Genomic DNA, 17751 nt, shown 5'->3' with positions numbered 1-17751 from the left:
TATCAGAAAAACCTGTACCTGCTGGCAGGCAGGTACAGAGTGTCAGTGAACTCAATGAAACATTTGCTGAACGGCCACTGTGTAGCAGGTTACTGACAGAAAGGTACACTGAAATATTAAAGATTCATTTTTAAAGCATATGGATATAAAAATCCACATAGGTATGTTGTATATGCTTATATATGCATTATTTTCTAAATATACACAGTAAGTTATTAATAGAAATTGACTCAGGAGAATTAAAATTTTCCACCACATATTCTGTACTGTTTGAATTTTTTGTATGTACTTTGATATCTTTCCTCCAAAGACATTTAATAATTTTCATAATAGCAATACTTTATATTGAAAAAATCTTGAAAGTACCCAATTCACAATTAAAATACAGGGAGAAAAATAATATCAAGCAATTAATTACCTTTAAAGTTCTAATTCTCTCAGTAAAAGTCATTTATTGAACCATGCCTAAAAAACAATGCTATGGTAAAAAATAAATACATAGCATATAAATTTAATGAATAAAAAGATAAGAAATCTACCTTACCTTAAAACCAGAGGTTATACATAAACATTTTATTATACTATCCACTTAAATTAAAAATAAGTCTTAAAAGATCTGTCAATGGCAAAACTCCCATTTATATTTTCTGATTCTCAATTCTTCAATAATGCTGGGGGTCATTACATTGACCTCTAAATTCAAAATATTTGAGAGAGGTAACCTTAGAGATAGACCAACCCTCTCATTTCCAAAGATGAGCAAAACTGGGCTATGTGTTCATTCAATGAATATTTACTAGCCCACAGTGGGAAGCAGAAAGATAGAAGTCCATGCCTTAAGTAAACTCGTACAAACTGCTGGAATTAAGCCATGTACACAAGATAACAATGCTTCAATCAGAGCCTTCATATTAAACGTTAAATTCATCAGCGAGCAAGTAAGGAATAGAATTCAAGTCTCCTAGTTCAAGACCTATCTTTTCTTTGTGACAAGATTCCGCAATGAGCTAAACTTCAAAGCCAAAAGATTTAAACTTAGGAAGAGACTTACACACACATTTTATTGGCAAACTATTCAGTTAAATTTCTATAATGCTGGATGATTTTACCATGTGAATAGCTGCTGGGTAAAGAGGATTATTATTAATACCAGTAGTTATTTTGATACTTAACATCTTTGACCACTTTTTCTGGGCCAGAAACTTTTCAGATAACTCATTTAACCTTTGTAACATTTGCTGTGAGAGGAGTTGCTACCATGTGCGATCCACAGTAAAGCAAACAGACTATCATCCACAGTTGTACAACAACTAGGAAGTGTCCGAGTTGAAACAGGTAGAAACATGAACTGGAGCTCTCTGATGCCAAAGCCTGAGCTTTAAACCACTAGTTCCTTTGGACGATAATGCAACAGTATGCAAGTTCAGACCGCCTACACGTAAATTGGGCTTGATACTGAGAATGGTCCCAGAAAAACCAGCTTTGACTCAACTTTGCTCAGACAGAGCTAAGAAAACAGGCTACATGCAGAAAAAGCTAATTTTCACCAGGAACATTTCAAGCTTACATATTTCTAGGATCTACTACCTAAAGATCATTTCTTTGACATAATTTCAACATTTATTGAAAGCTTGTTTGCCAGGCACAATATTAGGCATTGGTGATACAGGGATAACTAAACATGCTCAATCTCTTCTACATTCATGCTAAATAAAAACATTTATAAATTATCTACTTTAGGCATGTATATCACATGTGATAAAAGGCAAAGACATATGAGACATGAACTCCAACTAGTGTCTTTTTTATAAAACCTAGACAGCTAATACATTAACACAAAAAGTATTCAGTAACACTAATTTATTCACAAGTCTCCATGCAATGAACTTCCATATGTGTTAGAGACAAAAAGTACACACATATAAAAGTTCAGAGGACTCAGAGATCACTATGGCTGGAGAAGCTTCAGGGAGAGAAAAAAACCTCCCTTTAGGAATACACAGAATCTAGAAAAAAGAAAAGGAAGACAGAGAATAAGCATTTGAAGAGGAAAACAATGATATGGATGAAGGGACTGTGTAAAGTATAAAACATGCTGAAGGGGCATTTAGTACTGTGAGTAGGACACAGGTTTTGTATTAGTGCAAAAGGCATGAAGACGCAAAATTATTGGGGGAACTTTATTATATTCATAATAAAATATTTTAAAGCAGTTTTTCATATATTCCACAAAAATGGGGGAAAATTAAAACTCCAAAACAGGTGTATACATCCTTATTTTCTGTAACATAATTTTACTAACAAAAAAGGGCTGGAAAGTAAGTTGCTTCCAACTGGAGGAAGCAATTTTTAAAAGTTTTAAAAGTTAGACTGACAGGAGCAGATAGCTTTCAAAATCAGCTGAGAATAAGGATGGAGAGCTTAAAGACACCACCTACAAGACCAAAACTGGTGGTGCCGATGTGAGCTGAAGGCCTGACCTATGGCAGCACGCAAGCGTAGAACTTGATAGATGGTTAGAAATAACATAAAAAGTATGATGACACTACTCTGAGTGATCTCATCTGCCTACAACAGGACTGGCTGGTTTCAAAGACAACTGAATGTCCTTCCTGACTGATGGGGATTTCTGAGATGATGGGTAAGGAACTCTGGAAGAAGGCTACACCCATGACTGCACTGTGTGGTCTTCGCCACTGTGAGCCTGAGCCTGAGTCATGCTCCACCCCTAGGCTAGAAACTTGGACGCGAGCGTGCAGCAAAGCATCAGGACTGAAAAAGAGACAGCAATGTCTTGGACTGCTGAGCAAGGAAAACAGGGATTCAGGATGACGCCAAATCCTCACTGCTGATGTGAGGCAAATTTCGGAGCAGGCAAAGGTTGCCCCCAAGATGACCAACCTACTCTGCAGGATGCCTGGGAGCAGAGATGGAAGGGTGGGGGTGGGCAGGAGGAGAGGGCGAACTAATTTTGCCTTGTAAAATTATTTCATTCAGAACAATTGGTAACTATATTTACTGAATTTTGCTGTGTTTAACGTGCACTTTTTTTGCTCAAATTTTTGAGGGAAAAATAAGGATGCACATTATACATGGGTAGTACTAATTCTGTACCTATATAAGTGTTTTTAATTCTTTTATTTATGCTTATTCATTAAAAGTGTACTGCTAGGAAGCAATAACCATATTAGTATGCAAAATAGTATCCTGGAATATAATAATTTGTTTCATACCTAAGTAAAAAATTGAATTAAAAAATTAAAACAGAAACTTTTTTTGTTTGTGGGCCAAACGTGTGGCCCAAAACAGGCGTGGGCCAAAAACCTGGGTGTACCGTATACGCAGGAGCGCATTAGAGATGGTGAAATACGGCAGCTCTAATTCGAGGCTTGGTTCATCCTGCAATCAGGTAGCATGTGCATGTCTGGACTTGGATTAAGTTGAGTACTGTACAGTATGAACACCTGGATGAAATTCAATCACGTGTTAGGCAGATTATTCACACTGCCTTATTATGCACAGTGTGGTGGTTCGGTCTGTCACTTTGTTTCTTTAAATAATCAGTGTTGTACTACCTGCATTTGCCTTCTATATTAAGATTGGCTACTCTGAGTTAGTAAGACATACGCACTCTGAATGAGTTACGAAAGTACTTTACTGGATCTGAGAACTCTGGCTGAGCTGGGTCCCCAAGCTGACCTAAAACAGCAGTTGTGGTGGGATGGAAACAGAGCAGACCTGGGTTGGAATCCCAGTCCTGCCAGTTAAGAGATGATACATGCTATGATATGAAAGGGTTGTTGCTGCAACCCTCCTCTGCAGCAACAATCATTGCTTACACTCCTTCTGCATGTATCCTTTTAAAATACACAAGGCGTATGCAAATTACTGTCTTTGTACATAAACGGAAACATATGCATAATGGCTGCACCCTAAATTATTCGATTTATAATATAACTCAGTGATCATTCCATATCAGCACACAGATTATGAATTTAAACTAATCAGTCCTTTTACTGTTGGACATGGGGTTGTTTTCAGTCATTAATGCCTTTATTTCAAAATATTTTAATAAATTTTGGCCCAACTGTTTCAATGTAAACAAGCATGTCTATAATAAATTATAGAAATAAAATTGGAGATTAAAGAGTCCATTGAGAGCACAGATTCATAAAACACCTATCAATACAGGCTACCTTTCTGATACGGTCATCTTATTTAAGGGTTTAGTAGACAAAAATACGCATCCTTACTATTGTGACTTGTTAAAGGTACAAAATGCAAATATTCACCTTTAAGAACAATGGTAAAATATGACTAGAGATCCTGGTGGTACATTCGCGATCCTCATCATTCCACCTTACATTCTTCGGTCAACTGTCCTTACACGTCTACCCCCGAAGGGGATAAATAAAAACCTCCAGCTGTTACTGTGACTGTAAAAGGAGGCTTACAGGAAGGAGCTCTACTCAAGACCAGAAAAACCAGAAGCATTAAGACTATTGCCAGGTGCTTTTCTAATGGTAATTCTACTTCCACACACACAGAATATGTATTTACGAGATCCCCACACAATGCAATAAAAAACTACAGGTATACAATAGTTTTGTCCACTTGAAACATGCTAAATATATCCTATAAGAGATCTGTGTTAACATTATCCTAAGCATTATTAGCTCATTTTCAGGATTTCCTTCCAAAACAGGACTGATGCTGGGTAGAAACAAGGTGCTTAGGCTGGATAAGACAAGGTGGAGGGCTGGATTTGGCTCGTGGGCCTCATGTTTGCCACCTGTGGCTCATAGGATTAGGTATCAATTATGGTGGAATGGAAGGGTCAATTCCCATTACAAAATTTCCTTGCAAATATTGACAAAGCACAGTTAAGTACCATTTTAATTGCTTTATGAATTTCAAAATTTAAAAATAACATATTCATGTCCCTAATATTTCTCTTCTCGAAGGCAATCACAATACCCAATATAAATTAATACAGCAATGTGTGGTGATGGATGTTAACTTGTAGTAATCATTTTGCAATATATACATTTATCATTCTGTTGTAGACCTAAAATCAATACAATGTTATATATCAACTGTATTTCAAAAAATTGCACCCAAAATATGGCCACACAGCAGAACAGTATCTAAAATCAACAAGTATGCTTTTGGTATCAACAATTTAGACACCACAGTCCTGATCGGTGTGGCTCACTTGGTTGGGCACATGTCATTTCGCAAAGTGAAAGGTCACAGGTTGAAAGGTCAGGGCACCTGCCTGGGTTGCAGGTTCAGTCCTGGTCGGGGCTTGTGGAGAGGCGCCCATACGAGAGGCAACCAACTGAGGTTCATCTCCCTTTCTCTCTCCCTCCCTTCCCCTCTCACTAAAAATAAATAAAAACTTTAAAAAAAGTTATTTAGAAACCATTATTCATCATCAATTCTCTACTTACTGGTAGAAGCCAGTGAAAACAACTACCTATAAGGAAAAAAATAGGCTGTTAATGGAAGGATGGGGAAAAGGTAGGTTTATAGCTTGAGAATGCAAGACAGTTTATTCTAGTATTATTTTTATTAATTATTGTGTTAGTTTCCACATAAGCAACTGTAAACCTACTTTTGCCCCACCTTGTATAAACCCTTTCTCAAGAGATATTTGTAGTTTATATTAACAGTATATTTTTAGACCGCAGTAAGGGCTGTTTTTCAGTGGACCATCATACAACCATGGGAAGGGACACTGTTAAAAACCATAAAAAACCCAAATTAACCAAATTTAGTTTGGGATCTAAAAATACTAATAAACAAAATGAAAATATACCAATTTCTGGAAGTTTTTGTTCCAACCAAGGTTTTAAAAAAACAAACAAGCATACATTCTGGAGATCACTTCTCACTTATTTGAAAATCATAGTGTGCAATTTTAATTTTTGACAGAAACAAAGTGTGTTTTCCCTGATTAATACCCCGGTCTTGCTTCCATTTAGCCCAAGTACCACAATGGCTTAAAACATCGCTGTGCATTTTTACTGCCACCCAGATGGAAACACTACAGTAAATGGGGAGCCACATAATGGTAAGCATGTTTCCAGAAGCTGTTTTAAATGAGGCAGAATATAAAATAAATATTATCTCTTCTTTAACCTCACTTCCTTTTCCTTTCCTCGCTCAGGATAAAGAGTCTAAATTTGGCCAAATAATACAGTTACTATTTAGTCAAAATTTCGGTCATCCTTGATGGTTGAATTGAAGCCTTACTTTCTCCACAAGGGCCATTCATTAGCATAACAGATAGTGATTTTTCTGTATCTGAATGTTTATGCCATTATCCCTGCTTCGGAAGACTATTCTGTAGTTCTTCCATATGTTAGTCTTGCTTCTCCATCAAGAACATGCATTAAACGTCTTCTGGATCCTGGTCCTGGCCAGGATGTTCAGTTAGTTAGAGCATCGTCCTGACACACCAAGGTTGCGGGCTTCATGTCTGATCAGGGCACATACGAGAATCAACCAACCAATGTGTAAATAAGTGGAACAACAAATTGATGTTTTTCTTTCTCTCCATCTTCCTCCTTCTCTCTAAAATCAATTAAAAAAAATCTTTTGGATCCCTACAATCAATCTTTAATTGATCACACAATTTAAGAAATATATCAATCAATACAAAATACTGAACACTAACTATATTTAAATCACTGTTAAGCAGTGAAAATATATGAATAAATTTCCACAACAATTAATAATAATTTTGAAAGAACTGGAAAGGCACGGGCAGGAAAAGTGACAGGTATATAACAGATATATTTAAGGAAGTACGAGTATATAGTCCTGACAATAGTGGCAAGTCTCATTCAGCTAAGAGCAATGAACTTGGTAACTTCTAGAAATATTGTTGATGTTTTCTCTCTCAGAAACCAGAGGAAGCACGACATCCAACTCCAATCTAACAGGTAGGAACTGCTTTGTAAAGCGGAAGAGACGGGCACTTTGGAAGACTGTAATTATGGCCACTTAGTGCTGACAGTAATAAAAAGGGAACCCTGGGCTCAATGAGATGTGTAGATGTGTAGAGAAAAAGTAGGATTACGAAACAGAAAATGTGAAAGAGGAATGTTACTCAAAAAGACTGTAGGTTCACAAATAAAATTACCACATTAGGACCGAAGAGCATGAATCATTAAAGAAAACACCAATTAACTCAATGTGATGAGAAACCTTTGTTCTTAAGACATACTTTTAAAAACTGAAAATGCAAACCATACTGGGAAAAATATTTCCAAAACCCATATTGATAAAGGACATCAGTCCAGAATATATCAATAACTACAACTCAATAGTGGGACAAAAAAACAACAAAAACACCATACTTTAAAAACTCAGGGAAAAGACATAGGCAAACATTTCACTAAAGCAGAAATACTAATAGCAAAAATAAGCTCTCCTCTGAGAACTCCTCCTCTCAGAGGAGTTCAGTATCTCTAGTTCTCAGAGAAACCAAAACTAAAGCCACAATGAGACACCACAACACTCCCACTAGAATGAGTTCAATTAAAAGCCTGAAAATACCAAGTGTTTGGGGATGTAGAATATAAATTGAACTTTCATATATCGGTGACAGGAATTTTCAATGCTACAACCACTTTGGAAAACAGTTTGACAGTTTCTTATAAACTTAACTACATACCAACTATATAAACCAGCAAATCTATTCTTGATATCACCCCCCCCCAAAAAAAAAGTATGTCCACACAAAATCTGTACAAGCACTTTCAGGACAGCTTTATTCATACAGCTCCAAACTTAAAACACACACACACACACACAAATGTCTAACAGGAATGGATGAACTACAAAAGGAAATAACTACTAATTCACATTGAAAAATGGATAAATTTGAAAAACACGTTGAGCAAAAAAAGCCAGACAGAAAAGAATATATACTCCACGATTCCATTTATATGCAATTTTAGAACAGGCAAAACTTATGTATAGAAATGGTTCTCAGACAGGAAATTCTGCCTCCCCTTCCCTGGACAAGGTTAGAGACACATTTGGTTGTGACAGCCTGGGGGGCAGAGGTTGGTGGTGGTTGCTACTGGCACCTACCTAGTGGACAGAGAGGCCAGGGATGCCGTTAAACATTCTTGAGTGTGTGTGTGTGTGTGTGTGTGTGTAGGTGTATACATATAATTCGTGTATCTCCAGGACCTAAAACAGGTGCAGATAAATGAGGATAACAGAGAAGCAGAAGCGCACATGAATATTTGATTGTGCTCAAATTGTGATTTTTTCTAAATCACAGGACTTATTTCAAAAACTATAAAAATGTATAATGCAAAGGCAAATAGAAGAAAGTTGTACCCTAAAATACTGCTAAAATATTTAGTCTAAATTATGAACAACTATTTCTCTACAAAAAGTTTCTAAGAGAAATTTTCACTACAAACAGTGATATCAAACCATACTAAGGTAGGCCAAAAAGATTGAGAAATTCTTTTAAATGAAATAGAATAAAGTTACAAAGTATGAATAAAGCATTTCAGTACATTAACACAATAGAAAATACAGCTGATGCAAGTTGGTTATGTCCAATAGGCACAGGGGCGGCACAAAATGTAAGGATATAAAAATGTCCGTGAAGAAGTGACTATCTGATAAGAAAATGCTATGGCTGACAAATCAGATACAAAAGTGTTCCGTGGCTGAGGTTTGACGGAAGGCGGCAACTAGGTGCACCTGGGGAGTGTGACAAGTATTCACACAGACGTCCTCGGAGCTGGGTCTGGAGGACGCGGCCGGGGCTTGTCAGGTGACAAGCATTACTAGATAACATAAAAACTGTCAAACAGACAAAAACCCCCAAGTACATAACAATTTTGTTTTACTGCCCTGTTACATTTTATAGTCTTAAAGGCCAGCCACGAGAAATCTCTGGAGAGGAATGTTATTCGACACGTCGAGTAAGGAAGTTACACTAACCGAGAACATTCCACATCCAAGAGGGACAACCGCTTAGGATTTACCTTGACAGAAAATGCACCCTGTGCCCCTTCCACTTCACCTGAGTTTGGCCCCGTAAGTCTCTGGCACCTCCCAAAAGTATGAAGACACCAAGTAATCAGTGAGGCTACAATTTTAAAACTGCATGTTTAACATTTGTTAGGAAATTCCAGTTGTTCTCATGTAAACATTGAAATATCTCTTAGCATTCGTAAGGGAAAATCTAAGATGCCTCCCCAAAGGAGATACTGGGAATCCAGTCTATACACACCCCCTTGAGAGCACTTTTGACGCCGTAAGAAGCGCTTATAAACAGAATGTGAAAAATGGGGTAAACGATTACTCTGTGCTGCTAAAAATGATTTTAACAAGGTTGAAAACTAAATTCCTCACTCATGCAGAATGAAAAGGCGGCGGTGTGGTGGGACCACCAGATAGATGGCAGGCAGAACTTGCCTACTCCGCTCCGTAGACTTCCTGTGATTTTGGAAACTACTAAAATGAAGGCATCGAAATTGAATTAAATTGACTATATTTCAACAGAACACATTTTATGCTGTTGGCCCTCCCGCCACCCACCAATCTTTTTTTTTTTTTTTTTTTTTTGAGTGAGAAAGCCCTCCCAAAGACAAAGGGTTTTTAGTGAGTCTGACTTTGAGGACAGAACAACATTTCCTATTCTTTGACTGAATTACTGTGAATAATTTAAGAAACATTCTTTCCTGGTAGTGGCGATTCAGGAAATTGGAGAAAAAGGAAAAACGATTAAAGCGATAAGCCAGTCTGCGAGGGAGCCGTCTGCAGGCCGGTGAACTAGAAACGCCGAATATTGTTTATAGATACCGACTCCAACGCGGGAGCCGGGAGCCAGTGCAAGTTCAGCCAAGGGACGGAGGCAGGCGGAGGGAGCAGTCACTGCCGGATCCTTCGGCTGGCACCGCCAAGGACCCCCGCCCCGTGCAACTGTCTCTCTAAAACGTTCCCAATACTCAGCGGCCGCCCAGAAAAACCCTCCCCCACAATCCTAACAACCCTGCCAGAGAGGCAGGCCCCGTTTACTTACTGAGCTGTCCCCCGCCCGACGTCATGCTCGGTTCCCGACCTCCAGCACCTCCAAAGCCGACGGCTCCGGGGATCCCCGGCGCCCCCATCCCCGGCGGGGTCCCACTCTGCCTCTCGAAGTTGCCGGGATTGGAGAAGTAGTCGCGCAGCCGAGGCAGCTCGCGGCCACTCTCTAACAGTTCGGTGTGCAGCTCCAGGGCGGTCAGCAAGTATTGATCGCGCAACAGCTGAGCCGCGATTGCATCAATTGACAAGCGGGCCGGGGTCTCCCCACTGCCCCCCAAAGCCACCGCGGCTGTCGCCGCCGCCTCCCCAGGGAGTCCTGGCCGTGCACTGCTCCCTAAGGGCACGGGATCCTGGGGCGATAGCGAGTCTGCAGAGCCAGGATCTAGGTCGCCCCCGGAAGCCAGACGAAGTCCTGCCCGCCGCTCTTCGGTGGTCGCTACCTCTTCATCATCTTCGTCGGAATCACTGAGAAATGGATTCACGCCACCGCCACCACTGCCACTACCTCCAGGCACCATCGCCGCCATCTTATTCTGTCAGGCGTGTGGGTACCTCCCTGACTGCCTCTGACAGGCCGCAGTCTGGATTCCCCCTAAGCCTCAGCGGGCACTGCGCACCTCCACAGCCCGAAACTGTCCACGTCTCGCCTCCCCTCCTGGAGAGGAGGCGTAGGCTCAGAGCAAGCCGGTCCGGACGCAGCTGCACCGGTTGTCTCAGCCTCTGCTGCACCAGCAGCTGGGCTCTGCAGGCGTCTTCCTGGTCTCTAGTCTCGCGAGAAATGGGGCGCGTCCTGCCCCCGCTCGCTCCGCCCCGTCCTGCGCCCGCCCCGCCCCAGCCCGGTCGGTTCACTCACCCGCGAGCAAAGCTGCTCTAGGTTCGAAGGCATAACCCCGCCTCCGCTCCTGTCTCATTGGTCAGGGGAATAAGGAGGCGGAGGAGAGGTTACGTAGGACTGGTCCTGGAGTTATCGCGAGAGCAGTCCTTGACCTGGTAAGTGTTGAGGGGAGTTCCATGCTTGAGATGCGGTTATGATCCTGAGTTCGGAACGTTCTTCTGGGTCTGCTTTCAGGGGGCAGAGGAGCACTCTGCCGCAAAGTTGGGTCCTGCCTTCGAGCTGAGGAGGCCTCATTCCCGGATCAGGCCTGATCGGGAAAAGTCCCAGGTGAAATCCGGGACCAATGCACAGAGGTAGGAGGCACCGAAACTGGCCCCACGCCCGCAGACGCTGCTTTACTTTTTCTTTCTTTTTGCTGCTAATTGGTGACATTTTTCCTGCCTGTGTAGCGGGTGCGCAGGCAAGAGTTAGAATTTGGCTTTTTAATATTCCTTCCCTTCCCAGCCACGTGCCTGGTTGCCCTGAAGGCCTGGCAATAGCACCGACTGCTTCACTTCTTGGGAACGTCTTCTCGCCCTCGATTTAGTGCTATGAAACGGCAGGTGGGGTGGGGCGTGGAAGGTGCAAAGTAAATGGAAAAAGTATTTGCTTGGGTCTGTGAATACCCCGATAGCTTCGACTTGGGTAACAAACTGTTAGGGGCACAACACTTAAGATTTAATACTTAATTTGCACTACAAGGGACCTTCAGTCCTATCCAGTAGAGAGATCAGTGACTGATAGGACCCTTCAGTCCTATCCAGTCCAGATACAGTGCCATCCAGTAGAGAGATCAGTGAATTTAAGCCTAGGAATGTTCATTGACCTATTCAAGTCAACTTCACTCATAAATATTCAAAGGAACTAAAAGCAGTTCTATTAACGTCCAAAAAGCCATTCTTCTCCCACTATGCCTTGCAACTTGTCCGTTTAGGCTGGAATGCAGGTATTGACAGTGAAACTTAATTATTTTAAAACTTAGATGATTTGGATAGTTTTGACTTTATCAAATACTAGCACGTAAAGTAAGTGTACTAAATTTGGAAATTCGACGTTTATCTTTTATGTCATTCCTTGATTGCACTCCAAGGTGGTAAAGGGGATATTAGTTTCTAGCCAATGGTATTAGAGCGCTATTCCTGAGAGTTTCTCTTTTCTTCACACATAAATTGCTACTTTCACGGGTTTAAGATTCCCTTTCTTTCTGTATGGCTTCCTTTAAGCACCCAAGTAAATAGGTAGCAGTCATTATGTTATCAGGTAAGGTACATATTACATCCCAGAAGTAAAGTAACTCCTTTAGCTCTGTGGAAAAATTAAAACAGAGCATTCTTACATAACCTCCGGACAGGTTATTGGTTTACATGCAAAGGTATGCCAACAGGTTTAAGTGTAGGCTTTCATTTTAGTGTACTCAGGCTCAGTAAACTAAAATTTTCATTTGAATGAGGCTTTGGGTTTGTTTGTTTTGTTTTTGCCAGAACTTTTTGGTGCATTGTTAGTACTAAGAATGTGAAATTTTTTTTATAGAATGTAAGCGTTTGGTGTGTGAATTCTCAATATTTTTCGGTGACATGTATTGAAGAAAAACATGAAGAAAAAAATCCCAGGTTAGGAAAATGGTGTTAAAAATAACTAATGCTGTATCCGGTTACATATTTCTTGGCAGAAAGGATTGCTGATCCTTATTCTAAGTGAGTTTGCCAGAGAGATTGCGAGTGGAACCAGGCTGTGGAATGGAGAAATGAGAGGGATTAGGGATGATTTGGGAAGGGCAGGATTAGAAATGGGCAGTTTATATGTAATCTTTCCATCTCTGTAATGAGGAATTTTAGAAATTTCCTTCACTTAGGGTCCCTGAAGAGGATTGTTCTTATCAGGTGGAAGAGATCCTCCTGATAAAGGTCCGTATCCCAGTTGTACCAATTAATTGCTGTGAGACATTTAAAAAGTTAGGGACTTCTCTAAGTTAGGGACTTTACATTCATCTGTCAAAGGGATAATGAAAGTACGCAGAATTAGGAATGTGCTGGTCACGGAGCCTGGTGCTTAGTGTATCATAAATGTTATTATAGCCAGTCATTTAGTGCAATATTAGTATAAATTAAAAATATTTGGCAGGTTTTTAAAAATAAAATAAATATCAACTGGAAAAAGCAATTAAGTCTGCAGGGGCAGAAAAACATAGCTTTAATTTAGAGTCTGACTTCTAGAATATAGTTGAACATAGACGTTACATGTTTCCTCAGAGAGTTAGTTGTAAATGGTGGGCTATAGAAGTCCTTCATGATTGGCTTCCTGTACAAATCTAGTTTTCTGATTCTACTTTATATCCTAGATTCTTGGATTTGTTGATGTGACCTTCCATGTCCATAACAAACCAACTGGCTAGTCTTCTCCGTAAGTACTTTGCTTTTCCGCTATACAGAAGTTTACTTGTCAATTTAAAATTGTAACAAGTAGCACACACCGGAATATTAATAATTGCTGATCTCTGCTTAACAATAATTTATTGTTAATATATTGGGAATATTTTTCCGCTTATCAAGATTTGCATTAATATGGGTCTTTACAGCTAATGTTTCATTGAATAATGAGAATGATTGCAGTCTGTGTCATAGTGATGAAAATGTGCCAGATTGCTTTTTTCCCCCAGGTACTTCAATCATTTTTGTGTCTAAAAATAATTTTTGGCTTTAAAAATTTTAAAATAACTACAAATAAAATTTTAAATGGGAGTCGTGGTTGACTTAAAGTTTTAGAAATATCTAATGTTTTATTGTTTTTTTTAATGTATAGCAAACATTTCTCAGGCAAAAACTTTTATTTGGTACATGGATATGTGTCTTAAAATTTTTAGTAGTTATTTAGTTATTTTGAGAGGTTTCTAACTTTGTCATGAATCATGACAAAGTTTTCTTTTTCAGTAAATCTAATAAAATGCGATTCTGTATCCTGAATCTTTACAGTTTTTGTGTTCTGGAGCAATAAAAAGAGAAGTGAAGCGGCCTCTAGTGGCAATAGTGCACACCATTGAAATGATAATCCTAAATAATTTGGTAAACATTTGCTAAGTGCTGAGGACTGTGATGAGTGCTGGAGAAGCCCTCTCTTGCTGTGATGAAATTATGGTTAAGTGATAGAGACAGACAGTGATAGTGAAAGACATAGCTGTGTCATTATGAACCAAAGCAAAAGGTTCGGTTTCTGGTTCAGACTGCAGGTGGACGTGATTTAGAAGGTGTCTAAGAAGAGGCATTTCTTAGAAAAGAAGATAAAAAATATGAACAGTGAGAGGACAGCAAACTCACAGTTATTAACAACCACACCTAAAACAAAAGCAAGCTAAGAGGACAGCTAGATCAGGAGTGGAACCATAGAAATGGTGATCATATGGAGGGTTAGCAACAGGGGAGTGGGAGGAGGAGAAGGGGGAAGGTACAGAGAATAAGTAGCAAAGACAGTAGGTAGAAAATAGACGGGGGGAGGGCAAGAATAGTATGGGAAATATAGAATCTAAAGAACTTGAGACACGTGGACATAAACTAAAGGGGGGCAGTGGTGAGGGAGGGGGTGTGCAGGGTGGAGGGGAATGAAGGGGGGAAATAGGACAACTGTAATGGCATAATCCATAAAATATATTTTTTAAAAAGAGGCATTTCAAAGGTGTTCACCTAGAGGCACAGGAACAATGGACAGGGCTTGCTTCAGATTTGTCACACTGACTGTTAGTAGTGAAATTGGAAGAGACCTTAATGCTTCACAATGTGGGGATGATCGAGAGAATTAAGATGCACCCCGCAGACTGAATGCATAAAGGTGCATTGCATAGGAAGGCGTTTTCTTTGTAATAACAGAAGGGCTCATGTATAATAAAGGAAAAAATCAGTGCGTGAAATTATGAGCCTCTAAAAATGTAGGTAGGATAAAATAAGAAACTTAATAGATTTTTGTTTAGGTTGTCAAATTATGGGTAACTTTTCTGTATTTTCTAAACTTATCAGAATGATTGTCTTACTTTTATATTCAGAATGCCATTATGAAGATGGTGCTTGTTGTTTGTTGAAACCCATGTAGATTAGAAAAAGCAGAATATTTATTCCAACAGCCTTAAGTTAGACTGCAGGACGGCATCTACTCACTGAGGGATTTTTATACTTTATGAAAATCTTTGATATTTAGCTACTCTTGATTTTCTCAGAAAAAAAAAAGTGGCCCATAATTTGGCCCTTGCTCTCTTTCCCTTTTTTGTTACATGCTTGGCTTTCATAAGGTTTATTCCCCAATGTGTAAGCTCTTTGCAGGGTATTGTGTCAACCTTTCTTTCCATGATGTAATTCTTCAGGCCAGGATGAATAATAGATATCTATAATCAAAGTTATTTCTTCTTTGGAAGTTTTCACCCAAGGGTCATTGTATGTAACTAATGCAGTTTCATTATGAAAAAGACATGTTAGAGTATGTTGTTCTCAACCTCCAGGGATTCACCCACAAAGGCAAATTTTAGACTGACTTGGAACACACTTCCATGGACAGGTTGATCTCGGCAGTTAATTGCATGGTGTCGTACAGAATTATTTAAATGTTTCATTTCACATTGCCTAGTTTTCCCTTGCTAAGTATTTGTAAGCCCTTCAGATCATCAGGTCTGTGACTGTGCCTTCTTCCTGTCTCTGTAGGACCCCACACACAACTATGCACATCATATGGGTACAGAACACTTTAATTGATTGAATAATTGTAACCTTCTGCTTTCTTCTTTGCTGTTCAGGGAACTAAAAAACTGTGTTCCCTTAATGAGTACAAATTTTCTGAAGCAAAGATGAGATTTAACTTCTTTTTCTTTCCTATAATTTAGCTAACTGGACAAAAAATGCATGTTGTCTACTCAACTTGCTGATAGTGGAGAAAAGTTGGAAGTCTCCTGAACCGATAAGCAAACATTGGAAGAAATTCTCACACATATAGATGATATGAAAATTCCGGGAGTATTGGTGGTTGTCATATGGGCAGCCAAGAGCACCAGGAGTTATATATTCTATTTTATATAGGATTTGATTTGACTGCACCCCAACTCTCTTTAGCGCTCATTTAGTTCTTTCTTTGTTTTTTGATCTGACTGTATACTAGTTTTTAGGAGCTTCATATACATTTAATTTTATTATAAATAGTTCACTGGAGCTAATTGCTTATTGAACATTTTATTTTTTCTTGAGTGTACATTATCATGCATCATTTTTGGATCACCTCATTATTAAAAAGTGTTCATTGTTACCACCACAAATGAAGTTGTGAGATATGCAGTATTGTAAACTATATATCACAGCTACACAAAGTCATCAAGCCTTGTGAAAGTTTGTAACTGCACCAAGGTTTACCCGAATTTAACTTTGTTCCCTCTTTCAGCTTTTCTTGAAGGTTAATTAGAGGCCCTGGATATGCTCCTCTTCTTTGTTGTGGGGTTGTTTGTGCACGTTGTGTTCTTCGCCTCCATCTTTGACATTTACTTTACCTCTCCCCTGGTTCATGGGATGACCCCCCAGTTTACGCCGTTGCCTCCCCCTGCACGGAGGCTGGTGCTCATCATTGCCGATGGGCTGCGGGCCGACGCGCTTCATGAATTCGATGAAAACGGAAATCCTAGAGCGCCGTTTATTAGGTAAGCGCGTCGACTGAGACAGACCTAGTATGATCTGAACTGATCAAAATGTTTTTAAGCAGAGCTGTCCAAATTTCTTTATGCCTTTATCTGTCTAAGTTCAGTTTTCATTATATAACTAAAGAGTTAAAAAATATTTCTTTCATAATATGCGGTTCAGTGGTTTTCAAGCCTTTTACTTATTCTGTGTGTATCTTACTAAAATTTGCTTTATTATGAGGTAAGTCAATACTAAAAGTGTCTAAACCGGTACTTAAACTTTTTTTTAATGGAATCGATTGGGGTGATGTTGGTTCGCACACCCACACAGCTCAACAAAACCTCACGGGCGCACCGTGTCGTGCACCCACCCCTTCAAGAAAAGTCTCTGTCCCATTTCACCCCTTTTGCCCACCTCCACTACTTGCTTCCATGTCCCCTTTCCCTCTGGCTGTCACCCCAGCGTAGTCTTACAGATACTTTTACACAGACCATTTGGAGAGCCAAGCACTTCTCTTAAAACATGTTACAACTCAGTGTTTTGTAACTAGTTGCTCTGCCGACCTTTCCCCTGCAAAGGCATTGCTGGTGGTCTTGCTTTCCAAAATTTTGCAAATCACTATGATACAATTTAAGAAATATTGATACATTTTAGCAAAGGAAACGTTTTGCCTGTTTTAATCTCCAATTTAGGGATATACTGTAACTTCTACTTAGTAGTGTAGTCATTTCCCCTTCCCTTAATTTTTTGAGACTTTTTCAAGTACAGGAAAATTTGAAAGGATTGTATAATGAACATTTATATACCTATAACCTAGATTTAACAACTTGTAACTTTTTTCATATTTGCATCCTTTCAGTACACACACACACACACACACACAGGCTTACTTTTTTTTTCCTGAATAATTGGAAAGCGAGATATTAGGTTCTCATAAATACAGAGAACAAACTGATAGTTGTCAGATACAGTGGGGGTAGGGGACTGGGAAGAGATCCTGCAGGGATTAAGAAGCACAAATTGCTGGTGACAACATAGCCACAGGGTCGTAAAGTACAGCAGAGGGAATATGGTCAGCAGGGCTGTTGCCGGATGCGCACTAGTCTTATCTGGGGGGAGGGTCCCTTCATAAACTGTACGAATGTCTAATCATGGGGCCGTACACCTAAA

General features: G+C 39.6%; 2 protein-coding genes across 11 annotated transcripts in view; one reads left to right on the top strand and one right to left on the bottom strand.

Moving 5' to 3' along the window:
- The window catches only part of RELCH (RAB11 binding and LisH domain, coiled-coil and HEAT repeat containing), an 89661-nt gene extending 78835 nt beyond the window's left edge, over positions 1–10826 (bottom strand). For all 7 annotated transcript variants that reach the window (XM_037035354.1, XM_037035360.1, XM_037035364.1 and 4 more), the window contains exon 1: positions 10064–10826. In XM_037035354.1, the coding sequence (XP_036891249.1) occupies positions 10064–10595 (532 nt within the window). In that variant the 5' untranslated portion in view covers positions 10596–10826. The remainder of the gene's footprint in view (positions 1–10063) is intronic.
- A 204-nt stretch (positions 10827–11030) lies between these two features.
- Positions 11031–17751, top strand: part of PIGN (phosphatidylinositol glycan anchor biosynthesis class N) — a 72698-nt gene continuing 65977 nt past the window's right edge. For 3 of the 4 annotated variants that reach the window (XM_037035314.1, XM_037035341.1, XM_037035331.1), the window contains exons 1-3: positions 11031–11256; positions 13281–13342; positions 16349–16601. In XM_037035314.1, the coding sequence (XP_036891209.1) occupies positions 16381–16601 (221 nt within the window). In that variant the 5' untranslated portion in view covers positions 11031–11256; positions 13281–13342; positions 16349–16380. The remainder of the gene's footprint in view (positions 11257–13280; positions 13343–16348; positions 16602–17751) is intronic. The other variant, XM_037035321.1, reaches the window with a different exon arrangement.

This window comes from Sturnira hondurensis, unplaced genomic scaffold (genome assembly GCF_014824575.4).
Source record: "Sturnira hondurensis isolate 20B ecotype Veracruz unplaced genomic scaffold, ASM1482457v3 Scaffold0001872, whole genome shotgun sequence".
NCBI lineage: Eukaryota > Metazoa > Chordata > Mammalia > Chiroptera > Phyllostomidae > Sturnira > Sturnira hondurensis.
The sequence above is the reverse complement of the archived record's forward strand: the minus strand, read 5'-3'. Positions and strand labels throughout refer to the sequence as shown.